Here is a 19,842-nt window from a genome sequence, read left to right as displayed (position 1 = left end):
AAAAAGGCCATTAAGTGAAATAAACTCAGAGCAGAAATGAAGCCAAAACTGTAAATATATTTATGCATTAAGATGAACAGAAACCTTCACTGTCTGTAAATATGTTCTACCCAGAACTCCCAAAGTGGCAGTTTTAGCTTCACCTGGTTCAAATTTTATGAAACAATTTCACATTAATCTTTTGCTGTCCAATTATTAATTCGTTAATGAAATATAATCAACCAATCAGCTCTACACTGATTTGAAAAACTGAGCTTTTCACGTTAGAATTTATTTAGCTGCAGATGAATCCTTTGCTATCAATTGTTCACTAAAGGAATTATATGTTTAAGCAATGTTTATTTTTTTATTCAAAATGGAGCTGAATTTAGTCTTTATTTGCATCTCAACGTATTTCTAATGTTGAATCACAACGGCTGAAGTGGTGGAATTAAAAATCTGCCGAATTGTTTTTATCTGATTATTAATCATCAGAATAAACGAAAGAAAAATCTTAATACTCCAGGTGGTGCTGAAGATGAGGATGCTGGAGGTGGTGCTGAAGATGAGGATGCTGGAGGTGGTGCTGAAGATGAGGATGCTCCAGGTGGTGCTGAAGATGAGGATGCTGGAGGTGGTGCTGAAGATGAGGAGTCTGGAGATGGTGCTGAAGATGAGGATGCTGGAGGTGGTGCTGAAGATGAGGATGCTGCAGGTGGTGCTGAAGACGAGGATGCTGCAGGTGATGCTGCAGGTGGTGCTAAAGATGAGGATGCTGCAGGTGGTGCTGAAGATGAGGATGCTGCAGGTGGTGCTGAAGATGAGGATGCTGCAGGTGGTGCTGAAGATGAGGATGCTGCAGGTGGTGATGTTTCTTTTACGCTTTTATTGTCCAAATATGTTCAAAATAAAGTAATAAACTAAAGTAACCGGAGTAACCATAAATAAAACTGGGACTTCAAAACTGGAGCAGTGGCAATCTACACTCAGAGCATTAAAACATTTCTCTGACTTTCTGGGATTACTTGTCAGTTCTTTTGGTACATTAATCTGGTTTGACCTTAACTAAAATTGAGCGATAATTAGAATCGGTTTGGAGGAATCTGGGTAGACTGAATGAAAACCTCAGCGTCTGAATGGCTGGTCTGGACGGAAACAGGAGCAATTTTTACTGCTGAATCAGGACTTTAAGCTGACATGTCTAAACAGAACAGATTCGGGTTGAACTGGGATTTATACGGGTTTGTTCTACTTCAGTGAATATCTGTAGCCACATCATTCTGCTCCGCCGCCACCCCCGGTTTTCACCCTGAGGGTTTTTTCCACTAGTCATACCAACTTCCAGGCCTGCCAGGCTGCATTTTAATATTTTATTGTTTTAGACGCAGGAAGTTGATCTAGTTGTCGATGTCAGGGAATTTGGATTCATTTTGGCTACACGTTTTCAGTCTTGTGTCCGAAATTTCCGGTTATGTCTTGTTGTCCGACTTAATGCACTTGTGTTTTCTGTACTAGCTTCAGCTTGGACCAAAAGTTTAAATTTAACAAAGTTAATGCATCTCCTGACAGTCGGTAAAGAGCAACTTGATTTCTAAGGATATTTAATGTAAGTTTTGGTGGAATAATTGTGTAAAGTGGTAGTAAAAATCTGAAATTGACAAATATTTTTATTAACTGGAATAAATAAAAACTATAATTAACGGGGGAAAATATAACTGCAACTATATCGTGTTTCTAAAATTAAAACATACTGAAATTATAGATACAAGATTCTTTGTCTTTGTGTTTTTAAATCTATTAGCCTTTTGAACTGAGAATAGATTTACTTTTTTCCAAACATAAGACGTTTACACCAGCTGTCGGCAAATTATGCTAACCTGCAAAATGGCGACAGCAAAAGTTGTGAGAAAACTCCATAATTAGTTTGTTCAAGAATAACAGCAAATAATTGAAAATGTTATTCATTACCCAATCAAATTCAATGAAAAAACTACAACTACAACTAATAAATTATAAAAACTAAAGATCTAAGTAGAAATAAGTAAAAACTAGCAAAAACACTTTAAAAACTAATTAAATTACAAAAGCAATAAATTAGAATGGAAACCTAAAATTATTACCCTGGTGCTACTGCATGTCAGACCAGCTGGTTCTCTGGTAAACTGCTTAACTTGAGGCTTTGGAATTGATTTTGTTTTCGAGTGATATCTAGAACTGAAAGTCCCTCAAAAGTTCACATAAAGGAGGTCATGAAACTGCAGAGAAAGTTCATCTTCCTTAAATATGTGCACAACTTGACCTTAGTCTATTGAGGCGTGTAAATGCGTAATATTGTATTGACATTCATCTCATATAATTCTCAGCTTCAAACAAATAAATGATTAAAAGGATCATGTTTGCACAGCACTTACTGCTGAAATAATCACTGCATTATAAAGCCATCAAAAAGATAAGAACTGCACCTTCCAGTTAGTCCAACCAAACAAAAGGGACATTTACCACTGGTTCCCTTTACAATCTAGTTTTTTAAAGGCAGCACTTCTGGTTCTTCAGCTTTATCCTAGTTTACCGTCAATGCTTCAGCCGGGAGTTTCCCAGCTGCTGAATGCAGGCGGCAGAAAGACATCCAAGCATCGATTTACAAGAAAAAGAAAGCTTGAATGCGTCTCCAGTCCACAGGGCGTGACGTCGCTGCAGGATCTGGTTCATGAATGAAGATCTGTGAGAAGAAATCAAGAGGTTTCATATCAGCAAACAGATTCCAGCTCGCGTTCAGTAAGCAAAACTTGTTTGCAGACATCCAAGCTTTCGGTATCAGTTTGTGTCATCCTCTGTGAGGTCAACTGTCCAAAAAATAAAATAAACAAATCAGTGCAAGGAAGTACAGTAAGGAGGGGTTGTAGTGTGAGGGATTTAGCTAAGTTAAATGGTGAAAAAGCTTAGGGGCACTGCAACATGATTAAAGTAATTTTGCAGTAGAAACAAATTTTGTCTAGTTTCTGGTGCAAATATCTTGAAATAAGACAAAACTAACATACAAGTGACTTTTCAGCAAAATATGTGAGCTTGTTTTAAGTTAATAAATCATTAATATTAACTTTAAATAGTACTGGTTTCAGATTTTTCCACTTATAACACTGGAAACATTTACATAATCTGCTAATGAGCAAGTATTTTTTCATCAGTATTAAGGAATTACTGACTTAAACTCCTATATGTTGTAAAGCTACTTGCATGTTGTTACTCTTGAAATAAAAACACTAAGATGTTTGCACTAGAAACTAGACCAAAAAGTAAGATTTTTTTTGTCTTGCACATTCAGAAAAAAGTGTTGATAATATTTCTGTGTCGAAATCTTAAAGGATACCAACTGTTACCACCAGATGTGCAGTTGAAAAATCTCTTAGGTTTTGCGATGTAAAAAATAATATTTTAAAACTTTTCTTCCACCTCCAATGTGAAATAAATCCTGCAAATGTCACTTGTTCAAAGGAAAAATCTGAAACAAATAAAAATGCAATGATCTGTTTTGTGCAAGTGTGAATAGCCTTTTGGTTCAATTTAAGTATTCAGTCTATTTATTTTGTTCTTGCTTAGAATGTAAAAATGTAAAGCAACTTTAATTTAAGCATAAATGTGCAACCAGGAAGTAATGGTTTACCCAGAGGCATTTTCCTGGACTTTTCTCACAGGAGACATGGACCTTAAAATTTCCTTTGGGATCAATAAATATTTTTGAATTTGAATTTGCTTGACTGATACTTCAGGTTTCAACAGAGAGAGAATAAAAACTTTTAATTTGCTGCTAAAGCATTATGCCACTGGTCACATTTGAAAAAAAGAAAGTTCAGACGCTCTAAATCTGTTTTATGGTGGCGGTGAAAAGAATAACACGCTGCTGACTTAAAGCTGCAGTATGTAACTTATATATATATATATATATATATGAAAGTTCGATACTTACACGTGTAAGAATCGAATTGATCAATCCTGTTTTATTTCATTGAAAACAAACCAAAGAACCTCTGCTCAATGTAGGATTTTTATATCTTCCGGAAGTGTTAAATGCTAAATGTAACAGGAAACATTTGCAGTCTGGCGTTCACAGAAAACAGAAGAGTAGAAATTCTCACTTTCCTCTAAAGTCAGCAACTTCCCTCACATTTCAAGGATTTAGTTGCAGTTTTTCTGTCAGGGTTGTTTTCAGTTCTGTCCAGCAGCCAGACAGTGAAGGAAGCAGCTTGTTTTTGTTCTTGCACTGAAGCTCTGACACATGAAAACTACTAAACTACTGCAGCATTAATATACGCAGCTGGTGACTGTTTTTAATGTCAAACAGAAATATCAGCCCAGTTTCAACATGTTTCCTTTGCCATTCTTAAACTGCAAAAACACAAATTCTTACCAAGTATTTATGTTTAGTTTTTAGACAAAAACAGGACAAAAAAGTGCCAGTTTTATTGGAAGATTAGCATGGAAAGAAATGTCTTGTTATAGGTGAAATAATCTGCCAATGGAACTAGAACGTTTTCCATCAATATTAAGAAATTGACTAAAAATAAACTCCTCTCTTTTGCTGCAAGGTTACTTGTAAGTTAGTTTTGTCTCATTTCAAGTGCACTAGAAACTAGATCAAATATACTTCGTAAGACTTTGTGTTTTTGCAGTGTATTTACCTTTACAGATTTGCATCTATGGATTAAAGTTGGAGACACTTTTTGTGTGTTAAAGTGCGGAAAATGATTGCCGTGTTAATCTGAGACGTGACGTGTTACCAAACTCGAGCCTTGGATTGTCTTATCAAGCACAAACACTGCAGTAATAAAAGCAAATAAAATAAATTTTAGTATTTCCAGGAAGATTCTGTATGTTTGCAGCTAAGAAGAAAGGCTGACGCACTTTCTCCTGAGAATTGAGAAGTAGAGAAGTGTAGAAGAAGAAGCACTTCTTCATTTTCATCAAAACAACATCAATCTTTAGCGAAATTTCCAACATTTTCTTGCATTTGCACGTATGAACAACATCTTAAAGTTATAAGAAACAGACCTAAAAGTTTTCCAGAGTCCAGCTGAAAGATGATGCACATCTTTCAGCTTTGGAAATCACCTTGTTTTCCTTCGATGAAACGTTTTGTTTGTGTTTTTTATAGCCAGACAAAACGAAACAAACAGTGAGACATGTTTTTCATACCTGAATGATTCAGTCAGTAGCTGAATTTCCATTACAAATGTGAGCAAAACACAATTTTGCAATTACCTTTAAGTAAGAAACGCAAATAAAATCATACGTAAATAAATGTGTTTATGTGATAAAATCAGTAAAAATGATCAACTACTTCCTGTTGTCTTCTTTGTCATTTCTGCCAGTAGTAACATGCAGTTGTTGATCACGATTTGAAAAAAAAGTGTTTCTGTTGCAGCTTTGCAAAAGAAACTAATTTCAAAACGGCCAAAAGGAACACTTTTTACCCAGAAACTTGACTTGTTTCTACATTGGCACATTTCCCTTAATTAAATTTATTTTTGTAATTTTTCGTAATTTTAAGTCAATGAAAATGCTCATTGAACTAAAACAACATTGCTTTGTTTACAGACCTGTGCACTGCAAAGGCACAAAATTCTACCAATTATTTTTCTTTTGTTTCTAGTGCAAATATCTTAGTTCACTTAAAACAAGACAAACTATTTTACAAATATCTTTTCTGCAAATTATAAGAGCTTGCTTTAACTCAATAACATTTTTTTTAAGTGGAACTAGAACTTTTTAATCAATATTAAGGAATTTTTTACTTAAAGAAGCTCATATTTCTGGCTAAAAAGTTATTTTTAAGTTAGTTTTATTTCAAGAGGCCAAAGATATTTGCCCTAAAAAGTGCAAACACTATTTGTTTCGGTGTTACAACATCGTAACATTCCTTGTTACAAAGTTGTGTTTTTGCAGTGCACAGAAGGTAGGAAGCCCCTAATAAACCTCTGACACATTCAGGAACTGATTTCTGCTGGGAACAAATGACATTATAAAACTGCTAAAGTTGGAAAACAAAGGTTGCAGATAAAGTTTTGTGAAAATATCCTTTGAGTTTGCATTTTCCTCAGGCTTTTATTCCTAACAAAACCATAGGGCTGCTGTGCAATGATCAAAATCAAGAATTGGCCCTGGTTAGAGCTCTGTAAAGGATAATAAATTCCTTCCCGGTCAGAGGAGTGGGGTTTTTCCGCAGGGATCATGTTATTGTAAAAGGAAACTGAAAGTGACCAGTGCTATAAAGCCAGAAGCTCGTGCTCAGAGACCTTCAGTTGCTGGATTTCCTTTCGTGTTGCTAGGAGAAGCGAGTTCGTCAGCCTCCAGAGCGACCGCAGACATGACTCCCTGGGGCGATGCCAAGCTCTTCTTCTGCATCTTTTTCATCATCTGCTGCTCTGCAGGTGAGTCAACAAGACATTTTACTCGGTTAATCTGAAACGCAGAACGGAAGACAAAAAACACAAAGAAAGGAAGAAAGATAAAAGAGAGAAAGGAAGGAAGGAAGCAGAAGTTTAAAGAAAAACTCACTTGAAACTCATCCAAACTTCAGAAGCTGTTGACAGAATTAAAGAAAGCGCCTTGATTCGGTTTAATGCTTCAGCGTTTGAAGGTTCTGCTTGAAATATTTCTGCTTTTGTCACACAAAATCTCACTTTTATTAAACGTATGCATGAAAATAGGGGAGAAAAAAAATGCCTTAGACATAAAAAGTAAATGTTTTTGTACTAAAATCTGAGGAGAATTTGATCTTTTTGTTGAGAAAGCAGGACAATAAAGTGAATTGAAAGAGATTTGCATCTTTCAAGATGTGGTGCTGGATTTCCCTTCAGCTAGAAATAATAGATAAACTTATTTCACTTTGCACTGACTGTTTAAATATCAATTTAACTTGATGTTTAGGCATTGTTTCAGTCATACTTCTGAAAGCGTCTAGATTTGGACAGCATATTGTTTCCTGTTGTTTTCACAGCTTTAATTTCCTGTCATTTTCACAACTTGCAATGTTTTGCTTTTTATTTAAAAGTTTAGAAAGCCTAAAAAGCATAATATATTAAGAAATATTCATAGTTTTAAAAAACTGCAAATACAAATGGTTACCAGTGGCTAAAAACTAGTAACCAAGACTTAAAAAAGGTTTTACGTTGCACTCGCTTCGCCGTTTCACACATTCATTTCAGTCTCACATCAGAGTTATAAAACATCACCAGTAAAACCTGAGAAGGCCTGGAAAGTACCAGCCCTCCGCGCCTCACATGCATTCGTAATCTCAAAGGGAGAGAAGAGCAGACAATGGTGTTTTGCAACAGCTTTAATCTCTCTGTGTTAGTTTTACATTAACTAAACTCCTGTGGGGGAAAATCTGACGAACAGTTTGGACTGTAGATGATCACAAACACACCCACCTGGGTTTGTAACGCTCTGTATGTCACAAGGAGGCTGTAAAAGTTAAATTCCCTTCAGCTGTTGTCAGTCTGAAGCCAAGAGGCTGCTCAGTCCGAGGCAGCGACAGTTTGTTTACAAATGTGCTCAAAAATGTATTGATAAGTTGACAAATTATAATTTCTCTAATGGAGAAATTATAATTTGTCAACATTAAATAAGAAAATCAATTAAATTACACGTGAATATGTTTGTTTAAGCGATAAGTCATTAAAAAACATGGAGTGTCATCATCCTTCTACCACTTCCTGTCATCCTTTTTGTCGTTTCTGCCAGTAGTAACATCTGGATGTTGATCACATGACTCAAAAAAAGTGTTTTCATTGCAGATTTGCAAAATTACGACAAAGTTTTAGCGCCGTTGTAGATAGAAAAAAGGAGGAGTAAATTTATTTATGCCAAAAATCTGAAATGTTCTAGAAAAAAAAATGAGCTTAAAAAGTCTTAAGTTTGCTAGAAAAACCTCAGAATTTTTTTAAGTTAATCGTAGAAATTTTCTAGCAAATTTCTGACCTTTAAAAGTTTAATGTTTGCTAGAAATAAATCTGAAATCTCCTGGAAAAAACTCAAACATTTTCTACAAAAAAAACAAAAAAACAAGGACCTTTCTGAGACTGAAAGGTCAAAGGTTTGATAGGAGAAACTCAAAAATTTTGAAATTAATCTCAATTTTTTTAGAAAGACAAGAATATTTCTGAACTTAAAAAGTGAAAGATTTGCTAGAAAAAAAACTCAGAAATTTTGAGATTAATCAAAAAAATGTTTTTTTTTAGAAAAAACATGGAATTTTCTGAGCTTTAAAAGTCAAAAGGTTTCTAGAAATTCTCAAATTTTCCACAAAACAAGGACATTTCTAAGTTTGAAAAGATCAATCAGAATATTTATAGAAAAAACAGGAAACTAGAGAAGAAAACTCAGAAATTTTTTGATTAATCTAATAAATTTTCTAGAAAATAAAATAAAATTTCTGAACTTAAAAAGTCAAACGTTTGCTAGAACAAATCTCAGAAAATTATAAAAAGAAATACTAAATTTTCTAAAGTCCAATGAAGAATAAAATTTTGATGTGATAATTTTTTGCCCTTCAGTGACTGAGGCGCAGGTTCCCGTGGACTGCTGCTTGTCGGTAGCAAACCAACCAATCGACAAAAGATTGATTGCAGATTACCGTGAACAGGCCAAAGCCTGCTCGATTGATGCCACAATGTGAGTTTTTATTTTATCCTGACCATCTGTCAGTGAGTGGAAACCAGAAGGTAAAGCTTTGGTTGTTCTTGCAGCCTGGTGACCAGACATGGGAGAAAACTCTGCGCCCCGACTAAGGAAGAAAGGTGGGTGAAAGACGTGATGAAGCACGTGGACCACCTGAAGAAAAGATGCAAAAACCAGAAGTACCAGGTAACTCATCTAGGTTCTGATTTAATTGAGTATCTTGGATTTTGTTTTGTATGGTAAAATTTAATTTTTTTATCTAAACAGAAATATTCTAAATAATCTGGAGTGCTTTGGTTTCAACTTTTCTTACAAGAGTCTCCATCACTTAGCCTGTTTGACTGGAATTTTATATTTATACTGTGAAAACACAAAATATTAATAGCATTTCTCTCCAACTCTTTGAGGTGGGAATGCCTCTTTGCCATCACTCTAATCTCTAACTCCAGATGGCAGATGCCTGGAAAAGGACTCTGGTCTGGATTTTAGTCATAAATAAGAAAATATTTTATTTTTGGTGGCTTTAACAACTCGCACACCTTTCAAAACCTACAACGTTTTTCAGATTTTCTACATGTTCTTTTTTATTTGTGTTTTTATGATACTAACAAAAGCACAAAGTTACACATTTGAATCTTCGCCATGATCTGTAATAGTTCTAGTTTCAGGAAGTATCCAATTACTTATTCTCCGATTAGATCAATAAAAAGTGAACTCAAGCACATTTTCTTATTATAAGCACTGTCAAAGATATGAATCTTTTATTGACTTAAAGATAACCTTTTGTTTTTGTTTCAGTTTGTCTTCAGGTTAAAGTTTAACATAATCATCAGAAATGTCCAGGTGTGTCACTACAATACAGAACAGATTATCCATTAAATTATTATTTTATAGTGAAACAGCTGGTAATTTCCACTTTTATTGGTTCAGTTTATCATATATTTAAATTTAGCTTTAAAAAAATCCTTTTTATTTTGTTTTTTGAAACAGCAATTAATGTTTGGCAACGAAATGAAGTTTTTATTTTAAAAAATCAGGTTATACATTTATTAATGCTTACTCCCTCTTGTTTTGCCTGTTTACATTTTTGACCTTGAAAGTTATTTGGATTTTAAGTCATTAGACAAACAATATATACATTTCATTGGTTTTGCACAAAACAGTGGTTGTTTTTTCCCATTAAAGTTTGTATGACAGGAAATATTTCTAAAATTTCTGAACATTTATGGTGAAAAGTGACACCCAGTGTTGGTTGTAGTGTTTGTTCTAGCTGAAGGTTTGACAAGCCTCACCTCACTTCAATTGGGTGTAAAACCGCAAATGGCTGTGACTCATGGTGTAAAGACACCAAAGCGTGAAGGAATTGCAGGAAGATACATTTTCACTGTTCTTTTGTTAATGGTTTGCAGATATTTTAATGACTTCTGCTTTTATTAATGTTACTTTATAGACTTTTCTGCTGTGGAAAAACATGCATTTGGAGTTTTCTGCACAACTTCCTGCAGAGCTGAACATAAAAGATATGGTATTTTAGAAATTCTTGAATTTTTCTTTTCTATTTTTTGTGTTTTTCCAGGGCAATCACTGTTTTGGAGTGAAGCGTGAATAAAAAAGCCTCTGGTTCCCTGAGAATGCCCAGTGATTGACACGAATCCAGCTAAACGTTTCTCCTGTTACCGAAATAAAACCTTTTGTTTTTTTCATTTCATCTTTATAAAAATATGTTAATTTGAGCTGCAATCTAAAAACAACCTCCTGAAGGAATTTTATTTTTTTACTGCTTTCCTGTTTGTAAAAAGTCTTTCAGAGAGAGATAATATGTTAAATGTGTAGCCATTTAAGCTAACATGTATTAGCTTAGAAGGCTAAATTAAGCTAACACATGTGTAGCCACATAAGCTAGCCTACATTTTAGTCAGAGGAAGTTTTACTGTAACCTTGATGTGAATTTTTATCTCTAATTAAAACCTTTTTATTTTCCCCAGAAGCTTGTGTTTGATTCTTTGCAGATGACACTCTGTTATCTACTAGAACTGAAATTTGTTAATAATCCTCACAGCATCACTACATACACTGTGTGAAAAGGCTAAAAGGCTTTTTTGTGTTATTCTGTTTTCTGTTGCACCCAAAAAGATGTGAAAATGTTTGCAATTTGATACAAGTGCAGACCGGAGAAAGGTTTATATTTTCTTTCATTAGAAAGTTTCCACTATGGTGGAAAAAATGGGAAAGCAGTTTGCACATGCTAATGGCCCAATAAAATGTAAATAAATAAAAAAATGTATTTGAATTAAAGAATAACATCATAAACAAAGACAAAACAAAAAGTTTTTAAATGCTTTTTAAAAGTCTACAGAGTCATAAAAACAAAGTTACAGAGACCAACTGTTTCACAACATGAGTAAAATAAATCAAACAAAAAAAACTTACTGTGAGACAGTGAAATTAAAACAAAATCAGTGGGATTGGTTTACTGGATTTAATGGTTCAGAACAGAAAAATTGCTCATTTTCCAGGCAGTGCCATTGTTGGTGCAATAATTATTTTCTCTAGAAATTCAAGGAGAAACCATGAATCATGATGTAGAAATATTTCTTAAAAGGAAAAAAACTGGGGCACAATATTTAACAAGAAACCCAAAAAGAGGAATGAAATATAGCTAAGATTTCTTTTTTGCTGTTATGAAGAATCAGAATCAGCTTTTGTGGTCAGGACTTTGTGCACACATAAGAAATTTGACACAATAAGAACAAATATGTAAATAAACTCAGTATTTTGTCCTATTCTTTGTTCTTAAAGGTCTGTGGACATTTAAAACAAGATAATTAGAAGATAATTAAACTAATTCACGTCAAACAGTGGAGTAAGTTGGGCAATCTTTCCATCTCCTGAGGCTTAGAAGACAAATACAGCTGTAAGTCATCAGCATAGACTTGATAAATGTTGGAAAACCCCTGACTGATGGCAGATAATAGAAGGATGAGAAAAAGAAAACAAGAGTGGGTTCAGAACTCAACCCTGCGGAACGCCACGGTAGAACCTGTCAGTCCTGACGGACAGGTCCAGGAAAACGTTGATGGTTGACAGTTTAGATGAAGTACATCCATTACAGAGCATTTCCCACAGTGAAATATTCAAATAATATCACATTTTATTCAGTTTCTCTGGTAAATTTAAATGTTTTTATGCAAGAATTAAGTGCCTTTCTTCCACTGTTTGGTTCATTCTGTCATTCAGATCCTATAAATTACTAGCTTTATGTTTTATACCACTGCAAAACTTAGCAGAAATTACAGATCTTTGCTAACTGAAACATCAGAAATCTGTCTGCTCAAACAGAAGCAAGGTGACATGAATTGGAGTAAAAGCTTTTATATTAGCAGAGCAACTTGGCAGATCTTCAGGTTTATTCAAATTTCATCCCACATACTAGTTGCCTCACAGGCAGAAGGAGTTCCTCAGAAGAAGACTGTGTCAGAGTAAAACAAGGTTCCTGAGAATTTCCCTGAACAAGAAACCTTTCTGTGCCTCAAGATTTATTTCAGCAGCCTGTTAATGTTCAACCTTGGTGGTTGAAGAATGCGGTTGTGAGAAATGGCTCAGAGCAAAGTCAGCCTGAAACACCAAATAAACACTGAACCACAACGATGGTTTCCCAACTAAGCTAGGTTTGATTTTTCCACAGAAGAAAGCACAACTTTATATTGGAGACGCAGGTTTTCCTGCAGGCAGAAAATGTAACTGCAGCTGGATGTGTGAATGATAACTGAATAAAACTGGTTGCATTTATTTCAAAATGCCTCAAAGTTAATTATAAAAACACAGTTTTAGCTTCTTTTTTTTTTTTAGTTTTTTGTTTGCTTTGGAAATAATGGCTCACTTTTTTTGCTCTGCAGTAACACAAAATCTTATGAAGTATTTTTGGCCCAGTTTCTAGTGCAAATGTCTTAGTACACTTTAAATAAGACAAAACTAGCTTATAAGTAATTTTTTTAGCAAGATATAGGTGCTTGTTTGAAGTAAATAACTCCTTGATTTTGATGCAAGGAAAATTATCGGCAAATTTATATGGAGAAGCAGCATTCATCTTCTGTGCTCACAAATCTGGAACAAACTTCCAAAAGACTGCAAAACAGCCGAAACACTGAGTCTGTTTAAATCTAGACTAAAACCTGTTTAGAATTGCTTTTGAAACATTGACCAGCATATTTGATGTGTAATGATGTAATATTTGTTACTGGTTTCTAAACTAGTGATTGTATGATATTTTTATAACTATTTTTGTGTTTTTATTATTTAAAGCATTTGAAATGCCTTGTTGATGAAATGTGCTTCAATCAAATAAAACTTAATTTCATGATTGTGAATTTAAACTCTCTCAATAAACCTCCAAAAATCCCTTTAAAGAGCATAGAATCAACCTTATATGTTTACAATCAAAATTAGAAATTAAAAAGAGGCTGCTGATTCTGTAACTCTTTTCTTCTTCTGTGCCAAATCTCATTTCCAACTATGCTTTGGTTTAACGTTGCTAACTGTTCCGGTTCTAGTCTCCAGCGCCCTCTTGTGGCCTCCATGTGTTGTGACAGTATTAAGCCTCTTGAACAACATTAAAGTTCTTAATGAGCATAAATACTGATGATAACTTGAGATGTTGCACTTATCTAAAGTGTAACATTAAAGGTGTTTTTTGTGACAGCTACTTCTGTAAGAGCGGAAATACTATATAAGGAGTTGTTTGGCGGAAAAAAGACACTGGCGCCTCAGCAAGACTTTGGCTTCGCACTAGGTCAACCTGACCGAATTCTTTCCTTCCATTTGCGTGCAAAGCGCAAATGGAGCCAGAATTTACTGGAAAGGATGTCTGTTTGTGCAAGATAAAATCAACAATTTGAGATAAATTATACTATTCAGCAATTCTGAAATGGAGCAGATGTTGAGTTCGTGAGGTCCAAAATATTTTAAAGGTCGCCCAATACACACTCAGTATAAAGCGTGCCAGAATCTTTCTGCAAAACAACAATAGCACGCCATTGGTTGAAACTTTCCAACACACACTGATGAAGATGAGAAGGTATAAAATAGGTTGGTGTTAAGACTTCGGGGAGATTTTTTGTGACAAGAAATGACGATGAAGATTTTGTACTGAACTGAAGAAACTGTAACGAGGAATCTGTGGTGGTGTAATAAATCTCCGGCTCGTCTATGGCCTAGCAGCAAGAACTACGTCTCTGTGCGTTATTTCCCTTACTTAGATATTTAAGAGTATAGCCACCTTTCTAATCCTCAATACTTCTTAGTTTTACTTGAGTAAAAACATGTTGAAGTAGTCTTACATGAGTGCAATTTTTGCCAACTCTACCCCAGATTTTAAAGTAATTCAAGGAAAAATATTCAGATTAATGAGCAGAGAATAATCTGGTTCTCATGAACATATCTGACGTAAATCAGATCAGGTAAAGTGGATAAAAAAGCCGTTGTGTCAAAAGAGTAGAAGAGTTGTGTGTATTTTGTTTTACGTCAAGTCTTAGGAGATAAAGAGTAAAATAATGGCGCCATCTAGTGGTAGAATTGCGTTTTTGCTCAAGCTAAAACATTAAGGTGGGTTTCATCATATTGCGTCAGTGTAGTACATGTCGGGTTTTTGTAGTTTTGTGGACGCAACACAGAACATTATAAAAATAAAATAAAATAAATAGCAGAAAATCATAACGGAATGTTAAACTACAAAAAGCGCCCTTTTGCTTTAAACGCTTTATTTGCTCTCTTTAGAAAATGTTGCTGTTAATTATTTTCAAGTCCGAAACCTATAAAACAGTTCACCATATTACAGTAAAAGTCTTTCAAGTGTGAATACCAACATAAAAGTTAGCATGCTGCTCACCTACAGGTTTCCTATTAGCCGAACCGGTTGAATTTCGGAATGAAGTCCATGTCTCAAGATGGCCGCCGTTTTGGCTGTCAAAGAAGTTAGCATGTAACATTTTCACCCCTCAGGGCGTATGTTATTCATATTTCCCGTTAGCAGGTTGAATTTCAGGATGCCGTCCATTTTTCAAGATGGTCGTAGTTTAGCTGCCATAAAAGTTAGCATGTTCACCCCTCAGGTGGTGTTTTTCATCGTAGTCGCCTCATTGAGCGGCTGGGCCGTTACCCGTTGCGTCCGCCATATTGAATGTGACAGATCTGCCGCTAAGCTAATAGGAGTAAATGGACCGAACTTCAAAAAGCGCCGTTCTACAAAGTATTTTAAGTTAATGCCTGTTATTCTCTAACATGCTAACATATTTGGAAATCAAAGGAAACACTAAAGGCAACATTTCTAACATTTTGATGTGATTACTTCATTTTTTTGGGGCACAATGCTTACATTTGATACAACTGATTGGATCAATCGTTTTTTTTTCTGTATTGACAGTGATGAAAGGTGTGCATTTATGAGCATCCATCCATCCATTTTCTGTACACCCTTGACACAATTCTGTAATTCTATCTGCATTTTTCATTTCGAGATATAAAAAAACTTAATTTCCTTTTACTGTAGGTATTTTAAACAATTAATTTTGATATATATTCATGTCCATGTTCAGAATGACACCAATTTTTCAAGATGGCCATCGTTTTGGATGCCATAAAAGTTGGCATGTTCACTCAGATTTTATGTTTTTCCTTAGCTGGTTGAATTTTAGAATGACATCCATTTTTCAAGATGGCTGCCGGAGGACATACCCTTTCTCCCATGTACAGCAAATATTTGCATTATTTGCTGCTCTTTTGTTTTGTTATAAGTGAAATAATATGCCAGTGGAACTAGTAATTAAAAAAGAAAAACATTAAGGAATTACTGACTTAAACCAAGCTCCTATTTCTTGCTGAAAAGTTACTTTAAGTTAGTTTTGTCGTATTTTAAGTGTAATAAGATATTTGCACTAGAAACGAAAAATACTTGGTGAGATTTTGTGTTTTTGCAGTGTACAGATGGGAAACTGCCCATAAATAAAGACACAGGAGCCGGATGAGTTTGTGATCACATGAGCACTTTGTTATTTAACATCCATAGTAGTTTGATAATGCCGTACATCGTATAGGCTCCACACGGACAGAGGAGCGGTGTCACTGATGCTGAAGGTATTTACAGGCAGCCAGCGAGACGAAGAGCAGCAATCCTTCCTTCCTGCTTCCTCTGGCTGAATCACCACTACGTTTATGGGTCACATGTGAACTCCGACCTCCAGGACGACACGGATTAGAGTCAGCAGCGTGTTAGCGTTAAATCTAAAGCTTATACTTTCTGTATCAAATATGAAATGCACTGATAAATCATTAATGACATTCATACGTACATACTGTAGAGCTCTATGGCAAAAACAAACCCCAAGAGTTTAAATATATTTACAATTCAAACACAATTGAATGTTAGAAATAAAAACTGTACAATGAAACAAAAAGAAAAAAAAAACATGCCAGCATTCATTTATCTAATAAATTTACATTAATGTTGCCACTTTTAATAATCGGTTTGTATTAGAGGACCTTATCTAAGGCTACATTTCACACATTTCCCTTTAAACATCCAAAAATCTCCCCATCTAGTATCTTCACAGAAATGTGGGGAAAAAGTGAAAGAATATAGAAAATATATTCTAATATCAGGACCAATAGAAGGTGGTTCATCATCTTTTTCTCCTCCTTCTTAAGTGCTTTAAGGCAGAAACATTTCCCCCTTTAAATACAAAATATGACACAAAATCTGAAGAATATCCAAACTGATGAACCTTAGATTGTAGCTTTAGTTACTTAAATAGCTGAATAAATAAATACAGGTTGTGTAAATGAGCCATAAATGCATTTACAGTATGTACCAGTAGATTAAATACAGACATAAAACTCACTACAGTCGTCGCCAGAACTGTCAGGTTGTAAAAGTGAAGCACGATCGCTGCAGAAGGAAGCAAGATTTCATGCTTCTAAAGTAGAAACCAGAAGCTTCTGTAACTTTATTTCTCATTTTGTTTGTTTAATCTACAACTTTGTTGTAAACGAAACATTAAAATGTGCAAATCTGCAGGGAGGGGCCGCTTAGCCTGCAGCACAGCAGAGAGGGAGACGCCTTCAAGCTGATTTAATTTAAATACTGCAAATTATTATTTTTTATCTGGATTTCAACCAACTGTTGCAGTAAAATTAACATTTTAACGAGTAAATTCCTGCTTTTCTCCTTGATTATTGTCTTTCGTGGGAATAAAAATAAAAATCAGCACTTAACAAGCAACAGAATCTCAAAGAAAGTCTCTTTATGATGATTTGTGGCTAACATTTAAACAGCACAGCGACAGAGCAGCCAGGTGTGGTGAGTTTTCCTTCACATTGTGTCCAGATGAGTGATATCCAGGCTGAATGCTAATGCTAGCACAGCTAAGCGTTTAGGTGTTGAGAAGAAGAGCATCAGAGAGTCTTTGGGTTCATTTGTCGTCGTTTCTTTTGGTTTTCGTTTGGATGTAAGCATGCTGTCTTTTTCTGGATGTTACCTTGATTGTGAGTTTGTGGTTGGACCTCGCACACGTCGGTGCGTCTTCTTCGTGTTTTAGTGTTCGTTCGCTAACAGAGTCTGATCAGAGCTGGCTGAGTCCGGTCTCGCTGCGGCTGTCCTCCATGCTGCTGAGCGTCACGTAAATGATGGGGACCAAACCCCGGGTGGAGCCCAGCGAGCAGAGCAGCCAGTCGGGGTCGGCCTTCCTCAGAACCCGCAGGACATCGCCCTTATTGAAGCTCAGCTGGCCGGGGTCGGTGGCGAGGTGATGGCACAATGCTCGGACTTCACTGAAAAAAGCAAAACAAGAAGCTGAATTAAGTTTTAAATCAATCCATCAATCCCTCCATCCATCCATCGTCTTTACGTGTTTATGCTTGCAGGATATTTCCATTTGTCACTGGGTGAGAGGCAAGATAACATCATGCCTCTGCCTCATACATGCAAACGTGTGAAATCATGAGCCATATCAGAGGAAATGCAACAGATGGTCAAAAAAAAAAAAAGTTCCCAGTGAAAACAGCTGCAACATTTTCTGGCACATGTGAAATGCGTTTACCAAGAAGACGATTGTTTAGTTTCAGTTAGCGGAAGCGGCGCCGTTGTCTGGCCGTGAGTCGGTGTAGTTGGAGGCTCCGCCTTCTTCGCGCCGCCCGCTCCAATGGTCACAGCAACAAGGTCCAGAATAGACCGGTCCAAGGAGAGCCAACCTGATGGAGGCCTGGAGTAGAAATATAAATATGGAGCTAAATTAGGGGGAAAAGTTTGTTCAACAGAGAAAAAAAAAATCTTACTGAAAAAAAAGCTAGCAAGGGTATATTAGCAGCGTATCATGTGTAGCTTCAGCCATAGCGAGGCTACACAGAATTCAATGAAGACGTCTCACCAATACTGCAACGTTTAAACGTGAAAATGTCTACAAACTGATGGGTAATCATACAACTGCACATCTCTGAAAAGCAGAAGTGGAGCCTCCTGCACAACCAACAAGAATGCAGTAAATGGTTTCCAGGCACGTGGTGCCATTTTATAGCACAATAAAATAACTGTTACCTTCAGTTGTTATAAAAATATTAAATATATCAAGTATGATTTAAAAGAGAGGATGAGTTGCACCTCGAAGGCGGGGCTAGGACCACCAGGTGTTTTCCACAGCTGAATGGTTGCCATGGAGATTAAAGGATTTCTCAAACATGCATGAAAGAATCGAGGCAAAACTTCAGTCATGTTTTTGATGAGGGAATCGCATTATAACATGACGAAAAGCTCGAAAACATTGATTTTACATTATGCTGCCCGTTTAATATTCATGTTATGATCAGCGAATCTGTGGCTGCCAGACACACACTCAAGGTTGTCCATAAAGCATCTGGTGTCGACGTGTTGCTATGGGGAGAGGGGCCCTTTAAGGGATTACTTTTAGACTTTTTAAATGTTCTTTTTACTTTTCTCACCTCGTCTTTTGGGCCCTGGCTCTGAGCTCGGCTGACTCCGCTCTCTGAGGAGAACCGACGGTGGAACCGAAGAGTCGCCCCCAGCGCAGACTCTGGCCCTGTGAGGGGCTCTCGTCCCGGATTTCTACCCCTGTGTCCTCCGCCAGGTTCGGGTCTTTCTCCCGGTTGAGGATGGACTCCGGCGGGCTGCCCATCCATGACGGCCTTCCTCTGGACTCCCCTCCGCTCGCCCCTCGCTCGCCCTCAGACTCTGCGCCCTCCACCACTCCCTCTCTTGCTGGTGGCGGTTGGTTCTGCCTCCTCTCTGAGGATTTCTTCCTCTTCTCAGCCTTGACGAACTTGGATCCCTCGGCGGACTGGTCGATGTAGACCTGGGAGGACTGCATGAGCTGGTACCACCACCCGGCCTGCTTGTGCCCCGGATCCTTCTCCTTCCTCCGGTCTCGCTCCTTCACGTCTTTTGCCCTCTCCTTCCAGAGACTCGCTCCCGCCGTCGCTCCGTCCCGCTCCATCCCCGGCCATGTTCCCTCGCGCCTCAGCCCCGGCCTCTCGCTCCGCGCCACGTCGCCGACGGTGGTGCTCCAGCCCCTCATGAGCTGGAAGGTGGAGCGGCTGGCCGGCCCCGCCGAGCGCAGCTGCTCCTTGCGCCGCAGCTGCTCCTGGCCCTTCTGGAGGAGGTGCGGCTCAAACAGGAGGTCCAGGTCGAACGGGAGCAGCGACAGCGGCTGCAGCAGGAGCAGCAGCTCCTCGAAGAGGGGCTTGCACGGCCCCTGCGACAGGGGGAGGAAACCCCCCGGGCCGTAGTGAGCCACTATGATGTCTGGAAGACAAAAGTGAAACATCAGAACGAGAAGCAGAAAGAAAAAAAAAATGACTGAAATACAGAAAATCCAGTGAGGTGTTACCTTCATGTGTGTAGAGGTGATTAAACCAGAACTCCAGAGATTTCATGCTGAAACAGAAAGATAATACATTTATTACAAATGCAAGGAAAGTCACTTTTATTCACTTTTATTTACTTTTGCAAGTCTCTGCCACTAGAGGGCACAAGCAACGGCACTGCAGCTGAGGTTGGCATGTTTTCTGGATGCTGTTAATCACGCGATTTAGGTTTAGTTTCTCAAAACTAAATTAAATTAGCTTAATTTTGTTCATTAATCACATGATTTAGTTTAAGTTAGTTTAGTTTTTAACAGATTTTAA

At 36.9% G+C, this 19,842-nt stretch overlaps 3 protein-coding genes and 1 long non-coding RNA gene across 7 annotated transcripts in view; 1 reads left to right on the top strand and 3 right to left on the bottom strand.

The window, feature by feature from the left end:
* Nucleotides 1-322: 322 nt before the first annotated feature.
* On the bottom strand, nucleotides 323-875 carry LOC106947473 (putative protein TPRXL; the record flags this gene model as incomplete). Its single annotated transcript, XM_015032489.1, has 1 exon — nucleotides 323-875. A coding segment is annotated over one exon (405 nt), but the record flags the coding sequence as incomplete, so codon positions are not given.
* A 753-nt stretch (nucleotides 876-1,628) lies between these two features.
* LOC106947493 (uncharacterized) lies at nucleotides 1,629-6,355 on the bottom strand. The gene is made up of 2 exons (XR_001425000.1): nucleotides 6,270-6,355; nucleotides 1,629-2,698 (listed from the first exon to the last, which is right to left on the bottom strand). It is a non-coding gene; the product is annotated as an uncharacterized LOC106947493 (long non-coding RNA).
* LOC106947492 (C-C motif chemokine 3-like) lies at nucleotides 6,075-10,642 on the top strand. Its single transcript, XM_015032523.1, has 4 exons — nucleotides 6,075-6,404; nucleotides 8,532-8,649; nucleotides 8,724-8,841; nucleotides 10,232-10,642. Exons 1-4 carry the CDS (start codon nucleotides 6,341-6,343, stop codon nucleotides 10,262-10,264), a joined length of 333 nt encoding a protein of 110 aa, XP_014888009.1. The 5' UTR covers nucleotides 6,075-6,340; the 3' UTR covers nucleotides 10,265-10,642.
* A 5,029-nt stretch (nucleotides 10,643-15,671) lies between these two features.
* rusc2 (RUN and SH3 domain containing 2) overlaps nucleotides 15,672-19,842 on the bottom strand; it is a 31,469-nt gene continuing 27,298 nt past the window's right edge. For all 4 annotated transcript variants that reach the window (XM_015032518.1, XM_015032522.1, XM_015032521.1 and 1 more), the window contains 4 exons: nucleotides 19,545-19,591; nucleotides 18,640-19,459; nucleotides 17,745-17,906; nucleotides 15,672-17,475 (listed from right to left, as the gene is read on the bottom strand). In XM_015032518.1, coding sequence (XP_014888004.1) covers nucleotides 17,268-17,475; nucleotides 17,745-17,906; nucleotides 18,640-19,459; nucleotides 19,545-19,591 — 1,237 coding nt within the window. In that variant the 3' untranslated portion in view covers nucleotides 15,672-17,267. The remainder of the gene's footprint in view (nucleotides 17,476-17,744; nucleotides 17,907-18,639; nucleotides 19,460-19,544; nucleotides 19,592-19,842) is intronic.

Source organism: Poecilia latipinna, unplaced genomic scaffold (assembly GCF_001443285.1).
Source record: "Poecilia latipinna isolate Pla-1442-1.1 unplaced genomic scaffold, P_latipinna-1.0 Scaffold243, whole genome shotgun sequence".
NCBI classification, from domain to species: Eukaryota; Metazoa; Chordata; class Actinopteri; order Cyprinodontiformes; family Poeciliidae; genus Poecilia; species Poecilia latipinna.
This window is presented reverse-complemented; position numbering and strand designations above follow the sequence as displayed.

What these genes read in the sequence shown, in the direction of transcription:
- LOC106947492 (XM_015032523.1), top strand. Translation starts at nt 6,341, where the DNA reads ATGACTCCCTGGGGCGATGCCAAGCTCTTCTTCTGCATCTTTTTCATC. An exon ending in CATCATCTGCTGCTCTGCAG is followed by an intron (nt 6,405 to 8,531) that starts GTGAGTCAACAA and finishes TTTGCCCTTCAG; the next exon opens with TGACTGAGGCGCAGGTTCCC. An exon ending in GCAAAAACCAGAAGTACCAG is followed by an intron (nt 8,842 to 10,231) that starts GTAACTCATCTA and finishes GTGTTTTTCCAG; the next exon opens with GGCAATCACTGTTTTGGAGT.